We start from the raw sequence: 11,999 nt of genomic DNA, 5'->3' as shown, positions 1-11,999 counted from the left end.
CAGGAAGAGTTATATCTATAATCAAATCATCAATGGCTTCTACTTTAAACTTCGAATTCGGTCTTGATTCATTGCCCATCAAAAAGCGTCCTTTATTCAATGGAGCTAATTATGCTTATTGGAAGAATATAATGATGTACTTTATTCAACCAAGTGACATGGGAGCATGGAATATCATAGAAGACGGATACATCGAACCTTCCACTCATCCAAGATTATGAAGTGAAGGAGAGATAAGAATGTTCCAGCTCATCTCAAAGGCTATCCATATTATTTTTTGTGCTCTTAGACCAGATGAATACGAGAGAGTTTCATCTTGTACAACCACTAAGGAGATATGAGATAAACTACAAGTTATTCATGAAGGCACAGACGAGGTAAAAGAATTTAAAATTAGTCTCCTAACTCATAGCTATGAAAATTTCAGGATAAAACTGGATGAAGACATCAAAGCTATGACAGATAGATTTTCAACGGTTGTCAATGGTCTCAAATCATATGGAGAGATCATTCCAAACGAGAAGCTTGTAAGGAAGTTAGTTTACTCTCTTCCAAAAGCTTCACAATCAAAGAAAACGACAATCATTGAGGCTAAGAACTTAAAGTCTTTAACTCTCGAGAAGTTAATTGGTTCACTCCTCACTCATGAAATGATGCTTCAAGATGAGGTAGACCTCGAGAAGAATGACGAACCAAGAAGGAGACGGAGAAGAAGAAGAATGTTAGAGTTGCTCACAAATCTACAAAAGATGAGAGTGATTCGAATGAAGATGACGATGACAACGAAATGACTTTATTTGCCAAATGATTTAGAAAATTAATGAGGCCCAACCGAGGAAGAAAATTCAAACAAAACAAAGGCTTCAAAAATAAACCAAAGGAGAAAGACCCTATTATTTATCTATGAGTGCAAAAAGGTGGGCCATGTCAAATATGATTGCCTGTAATTAAAGAAAAAGGGTCAATCTAAGAAGAAACATAAGGCTCATGTGGTTATATGGAGCGATGAGGAAGGTTCCGATGAAAAGGAACAAGAAATAACAAACTTGTACTTGATGAACATCGGGGAAAGCTCTCAGGTAACCTCTAGCTCATTTAATTTTGAAGATTATTCTTTTGATGAGCTATTAGAGAAATATACTAGGTTGGCTTCGGATTATGAGAAATTATTTTTAAAATACAAAAATGATATTTCAAAATTGAAAAATGAAAATAATCTCATATCCAAGACCAACAATGATCATGAAAGTAAAATTAAAGATTTGCAAATCAAACTAGATGAGTTTGAAAAGAAAAATGCTGATTTGCATAATTTACTTTCAAGAATAAATGATGATCATCAAAAGAAAATTGATGATCTTAAATCTTCTTTTGATAAAGTTGAAACGAAACGTTTTAAAAATAGAGAAAGTTCAAAATCCAACTTTGTTAGAAAAAGTTTTAAAAACTACAATCATAGAGGTCCCCCGAAGAACCTCTAATGGAAAAATCGTTAGAAGTATATGGGTTCCTAAAGAACTCATTACTACTAAAGATAAGGATATCCTACACAAATGGATACCCAAGGGGACTATAATTTTGGAAACTAATGAATATGGACCCAAAAGAAATTGGGTACCAAAAATAAAAAATTAATCTATGTTTGTAGGGAAAGGAGCATTGCTACAAGGCACAGGAAACAAATTCAAACTCATGGTACCTTGATAGTGGATGATCAAGATATATGACCGGAGACAAGAGTCGATTCATAGAGCTTAACGATAAAAATGGAGAGAGGTGACTTTTGGTGATAATTCAAAAGGTCACATTAAAGGTCTAGGTACTATTGATAATACCTATTCCAAACAAATTCAAAATGTTTTATATGTGAATGTGTTAAAGCATAATCTATTGAGTATTAGTCAATTTTGTGATAAATGATACAATGTCTTGTTTGAAACAAATGGTTGTAAAGTCATTGACATTACATCTAATCAGATTATGCTTGTTGGTCATAGAATAGGTAACATTTACATGGTGCATTTAGATTCTATTAATATGAATAATTTATGCCTAGTTACTAAGGATGAGCATGATAGTTGGTTATGGTATAGGAGACTAGGACATACTAGCATGAGTGTTCTACAAAGACTAATTCAAGGAGATTTTGTAAGAGGGTTGACAAAGCTAAAATTTGATAAAGATAAAATCTGTGATACTTGTGCTAAAGGAAAACATCAAAGAGCTTCCTTTAAGTCCATTAATGATGTATCAACTAGTAGAGTATTACAATTGATCCATATAGATCTTTTTGGGCTAATTAGAACTATTAGCTTGGGTGGAAAACAATATTGCTTTGTATTGGTAGATGACTATTCTAGATATACTTGGGTTCTATTTTTAAGTACTAAAGATGAAGCATTAGAAAAATTCATCACGTTTTCAAAAGTAATCCAAAATGAAAAAGGTTACTCCATAACTAGTGTTAGGAGTGATCATGGTACTGAATTTGAAAATCTTGGATTTACTGATTTTTGTAATTCTAATGATATTAGCCATAATTTTTCAGCTCCGAGAACCCCTCAACAAAATGGAGTTGTTGAGAGGAAAAATTGAACTTTAGAAGAAATGGTTCGAACCATGCTTTGTGAAAACAATTTGCCAAAATATTTTTGGGCGGAAGCCACAAATACCTCTTGTTATATTATTAATCGAGTAATGATTAGGCCAATTTTAAAGAAAACTCCATATGAACTTTTCAAAAATAAAAAGCCTAACATTAGTTATTTTCATCCTTTCTGATCTAAATGTTTTGTTTTAAACAACGGTAAAGAAAACCTTGGCAAATTTGATGCTAAAAGTGATGAAGGAATATTTCTGGGTTATTCCTTAAATTCTAAAGCTTATCGAGTATTTAATGAAAGAACTTTTGTAGTAGAAGAGTCTATACATGTTGTTTTCGATGATAATCCCCTTCCGAGGAAGGATTCTTGTATGAATGATTATGTAGGTATTATAAAAGCAAATGATGTTAGACATGACGTTGGAGAACCATCATCAAAGGAAGAAACAAAAGACGAGGAAACTCACGATGTTCTCGAGAATCCAACCATTGAAGAAAGGGAAGTCTCTTACCCAAGAGAATACAACTATGTTAAGGATGGTGAGATAATAGGTGATCCATCCAAAGGGGTAACAACTCAATCTTCTCTTAGAAATATTTGTAATTATGTTGCATTTATCTCATGCATTGATCCTAAGAATATTAAAGAAGCATTAAAGGATGAGCATTGGATTATGGTTATGTAAGAAGAGTTAAATCAATTTGAGAGAAGTAGAGTATGAACATTAGTTGAATGACCTAGTAATAAATCTACTGTAGGTACTAGATGGGTATTTAGGAAAAAACTTGATGAAAGTGGTAATATAGTGAGAAACAAGGCTAGACTTGTTGCTCAAGGCTATACTCAAGAAGATGGCATAGATTATGATGAAACATACGCTCCCGTACCTAGGATGGAAACAATTAGAATGTCATTAGCATTTTCATGTTTTCATGAATTTAACTTATATCAAATGGATGTTAAAAGTGCATTTTTAAATGGTTTTATAAAAGAAGAAGTGTATGTAGGTAAACCTCCTAGTTTTGAAGATTAAAAATTTCCAGATCATATTTTTAAATTGACAAAAGCTCTTTATGGTTTAAAGCAAGCCCCTAGAGCTTGGTACGAAAGATTATCAAACTTTTTAATTGAAAAAGGTTTTTCAAAAGGGAAGGTTGACACTACATTGTTTTTAAAGCATAAAGGTAAATATTTATTACTAGTTCAAATTTATGTTGGTGATATAATATTTGGTTCTACTAATGATGCTATTTTCCAAGAATTTTCTAAGGTAATGCAGAGTGAATTTGAGATGAGCATGATGGGGGAGCTCTCGTTTTTCTTGGGACTCCAAATCAAGTAAAGAAAAGATAGCATCTTCATCAATCAAGAAAAATACGTCAAGGATATACTCAAGAAATTTAGAATGGAAAATGGGAAACCTCATGTCACTCCAATGAGCTCATTAACAAAGCTTGACAAAGATGAAGGAGGTAAATGTGTGGATGTTAAATTGTATAGGTCAATGTTTGGCTCTTTGCTTTATCTAACCGTAAGTAGACCAGACATCATGTTTACTGTTTGCTTATGTGTTAGATTTAAATCATGCCCTAAGGAATCATATTTACTAGCTGTTAATAGAATCTTTAGATACCTTAAGGATATTCCTAGTTTAGGACTTTGGTATCCTAGAGACTTTAGCTTTAGCTTGTATGCTTCTCTGATGCGGATTATGGAGGATGAAAAATAGATAGGAAAAGCACCTCCGGTACTTGCCAATTCCTAGGAAATATGCTGATTTCTTGGTTTTCAATGAAATAAAATTGTGTTGCATTATCTACCACTGAAGCGAAATACATTTCAACGAGTAGTTGTTGTGCACAAGTTTTATGGATGAAACAACAACTTTTAGATTATGGAATTGAAGTTGGTACCATACCTATCAAGTGTGACAATATTAGTGCTATTTGTCTCACTAAAAATCCCATCCAACACTCTAGAACTAAGCACATTGAAATTAGACATCATTTCATTAGAGATCATGTCGCTAAAGAAGATGTAGTTCTAGAATTTGTTGATACTTTGCACCAATTAGGGGATATTTTTACAAAACCTTTAGATAAAGAAAGATTTTGGACACTTAGGAGAGAATTAGGTTTAACAAACCTACCTCGACTTAGTGTTTAAAATAATTTTAGCACTTTTAATTAGTTTTGGAAAATGCTTTTAAAAATAATATTTTTGATTACATTCTTTGCTATTAGTTAGGGGGAGTTTATAATTCTTAGTGAAAATTAATTATATGTTCTAAAATTAAGATAGATTTGATTGATTACATACTTAATTTCGTAATATGAGTTCACAGAGCAGATTAATTTAACATTTTGAGTGTTTAAACACATATTTTTAAATTTTTTGTGCGCTAGGTATCGATACCCCCTTTGAATGGGTACTGATACCATCTTTGAATGGGTACCGATACCATCTTTGCATGGGTACTGATACCCCCATGAGGGTACCAAAACCCCCTTCGGGTTCTAGTTTTTAAGCCTCCAAAATCTCATTTTATTTCAAAACCCTCTCTTCTTTCTTCTCACGCCATTCACTCTCTCTATCACCCCTAATCTCTACATTACCTAAAAACAATGGTTTCAAGTCGGATTTCACTCAGTTTTCAACTCCTAAACATGCTAGCATCATTAATTTCGTGCAAACAACCTCAAAATCCACTCAATCTTCATCTTTCAAGGTAACTATTCTAAAAACTCTATTTTATTGATTTTTTTAACTTAGTACTAGTTTTAATTAGTTCTAGGTTGAAATAGTGATCGGACATTACTTAGATTTTGTTTTAAAACAAGAATCTACAACTAATTTCATCAACAACACAAGATTTGATCAATTTTTTTTAATTTCAAAATAATAAAAAAATTGTTTTGTTTTTTTAATTTTTTTGATTTAATTTTATTGTTTTGAAAACTACACCTTGATTTTCAAACATATTTTTCAAAAATTTGCTCATTAGAATTATTTTAGAGAACCTTGAAATATTGAGGACTCATTTGAGTTTTGGGAATTGATTGTATTGCATACATATATTTTAAAATTGCATTTATCTATCCTATTTCGATTTTTAACAAACCTGGCCGTAGGGATAATCTTTACCATAGGTTTGTCTATCTCTTCGAGTCTTACAAAATTCGGGAAGAACATATTCCTTCTTTTCGAGCTATGGAAGCATTAAACTTTAGATATCTTCCTACTCTTCAAGATTGGAAATTTGATAAACTTTTTCATCTCGAACCAATAGTTAACCAACAACTTGTTCGAATTTACTATTCAAATGCCGTTTGTATCCAAAACCGAGCTAGAACCGAAATAATAGGAATTCGATCCTATCTTCTAGGTAAATTCATTTATATTGACTCGGCCTATATTGCTAACGCATTTGGATTAGATAATGACGGATTAGATAATGAAAAGGAAACATTAAGTTCTCCTTATAAGGTCAGGTCTAGTGCGAGTGTGTTAGATCACCAAGATCGTTTTCTTCATCTGATAATCTCTTGGTGGTTTCGACCATCCGGAGGCAAATACTCCACTTTTAGAGCTTTAGACCTTTGGTGGATACATTGTATCCAAAATAATAAGAAAATAAACTTACCTCAGATTATCTTTTCCGAACTCGTTGAAACCGTAAACCTTGTCCCTAATAAGAAAGTTTGTGAAACTCTAGTTTATAGTTGTCTTCTGAGTAATTTGTTTACAAAAGCCGAGCTTAGAGTACAGCTTGATAACCATCCCACTCAAACCAAATCAACTTGATATCCTTAAAGAAACTAGGATGGAAGAATGAAGGTGATCAATGGTTCGATCCACAAGCAAACCTCAGATTATCTTTTCCGAACTCGTTGAAACCGTAAACCTTGTCCCTAATAAGAAAGTTTGTGAAACTCTAGTTTATAGTTGTCTTCTGAGTAATTTGTTTACAAAAGCCGAGCTTAGAGTACAGCTTGATGTAACCATCCCACTCAAAAACCAAATCAACTTGATATCCTTAAAGAAACTAGGATGGAAGAATGAAGGTGATCAATGGTTCGATCCACCAAGCAAACACCGGGAGCTAGTTCTTCACGAGCTCCACCTCCACCGGTACCGGCAGCAAACGATAATCCAGAACTTCAACAACTTATGCAAGATATCAACGATGAAGTTCCTGACGATGAGCCGACACATCAAGAGGATCAAATGCCTCTATATTTTCGATCGTTTATGGAGACATTTGATCTATGGTTTACATCCATAGAGTCCCACTTAACTGCTATGGGGGCTCAACAACGGGAGATGAACGAACGCTTAGATACGCTCACACTAGAGATGCGAGCACGTTATCCTCATCCTCCTCCCGATCCTCCTATGGATTAGATCTTACCTTGCTATACTATGTTTTGCTTGGATTGAACTTAGGATTAATATTTTGGATAAACCTTTTTATGTTTTTGAATTCGATGTTTGAATGTTTAAGTTTGTTTTTGGATGTTTGAACTTACATACTTATATTTATATATTTGGTTTGGTCGAATTTTTATGCTTATTAATTTTTGCATCATCTACATTATCTATGAATATTGATTTATGAAACTAATGGCTAACCTTTCTCTTGATTGTATTCTTAGCAGCTTAAACTTTCAATTTCTACATATCAATTGGCTAAATTTTTCAAAAGCCTTGTTTAAAAACGTTTATAGAGTCTTTTTGATTTAACAAAAAGGGGAGAAGGTGTTATATAGTAAGGGGGAGTAATAAATTTCAAAATTGATCTCTAAAATGAATTTTCTAAGAAAATCTGAAAATTACTCAAATGTTTTGTTATCAAAAAGGGGGAGATTGTTGAAAACATTTTTGATGCTTCAATGTTTCGATATAACAAATTAAGTATAAATGAATTTTAAGATTTTACAAATCATTTTTAAAGTATATTTGATTCAATCATTCGAACATCAAAATATTACTCCAAGTTTTCAAATGTCAATTTCAATCCTTACTTAAGTGTAAAATTGTGTTTTAATCTTAAAATAATTTTTGAAACAAATTTTACAAAGTATTTCGAGCCTGAATCGAGCCAAAAATATTTTCCTTATAAAAAGGCTTCAAGAAAAACCAGATTACCCATAGGGTACTAATACCCCCTTTGTGGTACAGATACCCCCTTTGTGGTACCGATACCCCTATGCAAGTTTTGGCTCCGAGAAAAACAGAATGCTCTACGGGTACCGATACCCCCTTGTGGTATCGATACCCCCTTTGTGGTACCGATACCCCTAGTCAAATAACGGTTGAAATATTTGAATTTTACACTGCTGGTACCGATACCCTATGGAGGGGTATCGATACCCCCACGCTCCCAACCAGATTTTTAAATGATAATTACTCATTAACGACTCTGTTGACTTCACCAATGATCTCCAACATTCATAAGTGATTCAAGGTGTATTTAAACAAGCTTAGGAGCCTTTGATCAATAACAAGAAACAAGAATTGAGATAGAATCAAAGAGATAGCATCAAACCTCAAGTTTGAGCATTTTCAAGCCTATTTCATTCAATATTTATTTTTGCTTTCAAGAACACTTATTGTGCTTAATTGTATTATTCTTGAGTGTTCTTTCTTTTTTCTAGAATTGTTCAAACATCTTACCTTGTGAGGTTTTTCTGTAAGTTTACGAAATTTGTATTGTTCTCTTTGGGAGAGAGTGTTCTCAAGAATTTGGGGTATAATTCTTGAGGGATTTGTAAGGTTACTCTTTGTCCTCAAAAAAAAGATAAATTAGTAAATTTGTGGAAAATCCTTAGTGTGGATAGCTAAGGTAGTGGACATAGACTTTGGTTGAGAAAGTCGAACCACTCTAAATCGTTGTGCAAATATTTTCTATTTTTGCAAAAACTTCCATCAAAATTTTTATTGCCAATTCACCCCCTCTTGGCTATTTCATCGATCGATTAACTCAACAAAGTTGATTGCCAAGGCATTAAGGAGATATGGAGTTTGACAGAAGATTGCCACGACATATCATCTGTAGACAAATGACCAAGTAGAGATATCCAATCGAGAGATCAAATAGATTTTAGAAAAAGTGGTTAACCTAAGGCGAAAGTATTGGTCGCCAAAGTTAGATGAAGTGCTTTGGGCATATAGAACAACGTTCAAAACTCTGTTGGGAATGTCACCGTTTAAGCTGGTGTATGGGAAGGCTTGTCATCTCCCGGTTGAACTTGAACATAAGGCGTACTGGGCTATTAAGCAATTGAATTTTGTGTCTCAACTAGTTGGGGAGGAGAGATTACTAGAGCTTAATGAAATGTAAGAATTTAGAGCACAAGCATATGAAAATGCACGGATATACAAGGAAAAAACCAAGAAGTGGCATGACCAAAAACTGATGCCATGACATTTTCATATTGGCCAACAAGTACTGCTTTATAATTCTAGGCTTAAACTTTTTCATGGGAAGCTTAAATCTCAATGGTCAGGGCCATTTGAGGTGCATTATGTCTATCCCCATGGTGCCGTTGACATCAAGAATATAGACGATGGGACGATTTTCAAAGTCAATGGCCAGCGTCTGAAAGCTTATAATGGAGTTCCTCCACTATACAACAAGGCAATGTTGTATCTGCACGATGCTGAAGTGTGCCCAACTGAGACCAAATTCCGATGCCACGACATTATAAATAATAATAATTTTATTTTTTCCTTTATTTTTATTTTTATTTTTATTTTATTTTGTAGATAATTTTGATTTATTTTATAGGGATCACAACACTACAGCCGTGCAAAGAGCAGTTACTAAAGGGAGGAAATGACAAATCAATCATTTGGGGAAAAGATTCTTTTTGATTTCTTCCTTTTTCTTTTCTTTTATTTTTTATTTTAACTTTTCTCTCTCCACTGTTTTGTCCCATCCCTATTACTTTTACAGTTTACTTTTTCTTTTCCCTCTTACCCATGTATCCCCCATCCACTCATTTCTTTCAACCGTCTTATCAATCAATCTATTTTTACTTTTTCTTTTTATCTTTCCTCACTTCCTCTTCTTCCTCTTTCATTTTCCCCATAACCAAAACTCTTCAAGTTTTCCAAGCAAATAATGCTCACGTCTTTTTAAAATTTTCTTTCTTCAAAACTTTGAGAAAAAATGGTGCGTACGAGACCCGTCGAAGCTGAAGCTCCTATTGATCAACAGTTTGAAAATGATGAATCCAAAGAAAGGTTTCAAAACTTCAAAAATAGGAAGCTTTTCTTTGAGGTGAGGTTCATTTTTACCGATGAAGTGGATGGCCGTTTTGGGCCAGACGTGATGGACATAGTTGTTCCAAACAAATGGCACAAGTTTGCAAGGTACCCTGGTTCAGTGAATTCATCACTGGTGAAAGAATTTTATGCTAACATTTCCAAACCGATCCAACATTCTATTTTTGTGCGAGGTAAGTATATTCAGTTTACACCAACTGTTATTAATCGATACTTTCATTTGCAGGGTGTTGAAGACCAACATGTAAAGTTAGAAAATGACGCTGAAAGTGCCACTTATGATGGAGTTTTGGAGGACTTACGCTTTGCAAATACCTCATGGAATGGTCACCAAACTAGCCGCTACTCGGTTAACTGTGAACATCTCCAACTGCGTGCCAAATTGTGGAACCATTTTCTGAAGCACAAGCTAATGGCCACATCCCATAATACGACGATATCTCTTCCCTATTTACTGCTCTTACATTCGTTTATGGAAACCCATTCTATTAATGTGGGTAGGATAATTGTTCAACAAGTGCATGAATGTCTAGGAAAAAATGTGAGTGCTTTAGTGTTTCTAAATTTGATTACTGCTTTGTGTCGAAAGAAAAAGGTAAGTGAAAATGCTTTTGATGAAATTTTATCTGGAGTTTCGGGTATTACTAGGGCTAGATTACCATTATTGTTAGGACATGAAAACCCAAAATCTAAGGCCCTTGCTCATGAGAAGTCTGCAAATACTGCACAATCTAATACTGAGGCCAGGATGCTTGCTCTCGAAGAAGCTATTATTCAAAATTTTTTTGGTTATGTCAAACATAGAGATGGTGTGGTGGAAACAATTTTTCAAGAAATACTTCCCCACGTTCAACAGAATTTTCCAGGCTTTTCGGATGAAATTCTACCATCATTAAATGACGAGGCATCTCCCGATCCAGAACAAGATGACGTCGACCCTCTAGTTGAAGAACTGACTCCAGACCCTCAATGTTCCCAGACCCTTGACTCACTTGTTGTTCCTGTTGAAAAATACCAAATCCAGTTCATGTGCCTGACCTCTCTTCTGCACAACATAGTAGCCAACGTACCAAAACATCAGTTGGACGCTTCAATGTAGCACAATACCACTCTAGCTCTTCAGAATCCATCCCTGCACCATTGTGAAAGTGCACTAGACGAAGAGCTGCCAGCACCTCCAAGGCAACACCACCACACAAACCATGAGGTACATCCACTTGCATTCATTTTATTTTTCATTGAATGGTATATAGTTTTATTTCTTTTAGTTCTCTTTAAGCATTGAGGACAATGCTTTCCTTAAGTTTGGGGGATGTAATGTTCTCGGTAGAACATATGCATGATAGCATCAGTGTAACATTATGCCATGTCATCAGTAAGCGGTAGGACATTTAGATAAAATGTCTTGATGATACCCGATGATCATGAACTTGTTAGGCTAAGAAATTGAATATAAATGACTATTGAGAATGATAGAACTGACTCTAGGGCTTGGTGCTTTGTGAATTATTTTTACACGATTTGTATGTTCTCTATACTTAGGAAATTTAGAAAATTTTTTATGAAGGAACCCTAGTTTGTTTTGGCATTGAAATTTAGTATTGTTCTTAAAAGATAAATAAAAAATAACTCTCTTATATCTGAGACTGTGAATAAATGCTTAGGCATATCTGTAGAGGGACACTCTTATTTGTCGTGGCATTGTCTGGAACACTTTTTAATAAATGGTAGCACACTCATATGAGTGAATAAAAGTAGTCATGGGATGACTCTACTTAACTAGCTTGGGGTGGAAGGTATGCTCCCTTTTACCTAGAGTGTGGGAAAGTAGGTGTGATGAGCTGACTCCCTTCGTAGCAGCATTTGAAAAAAAAATCAGTAAAAAGGGAGTAAAAATGTGCTTAATGAATAAGTAAATGTCTTGGCTAAAACTAGGGAACTTGATTAGAAATTGTTTAAATATGTTAAGTATAAATTGAATACAATCACGCACACACACTTCCACAAAGAATCTTGACCTAGGGAAAAATACTTGAATTCTTGATATGTCTAGCATGTTGAAGCCAATTTTTTTGAGGGTTGAAATTCAATTTTTGTCCTGTTGTC

General features: G+C 34.1%; 1 protein-coding gene across 1 annotated transcript; it reads left to right on the top strand.

Moving 5' to 3' along the window:
• The first annotated feature begins 8,802 nt into the window (after nucleotides 1–8,802).
• LOC120146201 lies at nucleotides 8,803–9,432 on the top strand. The gene is made up of 3 exons (XM_039159835.1): nucleotides 8,803–8,942; nucleotides 9,072–9,270; nucleotides 9,394–9,432. The coding sequence occupies exons 1-3, from the start codon at nucleotides 8,803–8,805 to the stop codon at nucleotides 9,430–9,432; spliced, it is 378 nt and encodes a 125-aa protein (XP_039015766.1).
• The last annotated feature ends 2,567 nt before the right edge of the window (nucleotides 9,433–11,999 follow it).

The sequence above is a fragment of the Hibiscus syriacus genome, unplaced genomic scaffold (genome assembly GCF_006381635.1).
Source record: "Hibiscus syriacus cultivar Baekdansim isolate YM2019G1 unplaced genomic scaffold, ASM638163v2 tig00110903_pilon, whole genome shotgun sequence".
In the NCBI taxonomy this organism is placed as follows: domain Eukaryota; kingdom Viridiplantae; phylum Streptophyta; class Magnoliopsida; order Malvales; family Malvaceae; genus Hibiscus; species Hibiscus syriacus.
Note: the sequence above shows the minus strand (reverse complement) of the source record. Positions and strands in the feature narration are given on the sequence as shown.

Coding starts and splice junctions, on each gene's coding strand:
- LOC120146201 (XM_039159835.1), top strand. CDS start 8,803: ATGTCACCGTTTAAGCTGGTGTATGGGAAGGCTTGTCATCTCCCGGTT. Junction 8,943..9,071: donor TTACTAGAGCTTAATGAAAT/GTAAGAATTTAG, acceptor TTATAATTCTAG/GCTTAAACTTTTTCATGGGA. Junction 9,271..9,393: donor TGTATCTGCACGATGCTGAA/GTGTGCCCAACT, acceptor TTTATTTTATAG/GGATCACAACACTACAGCCG.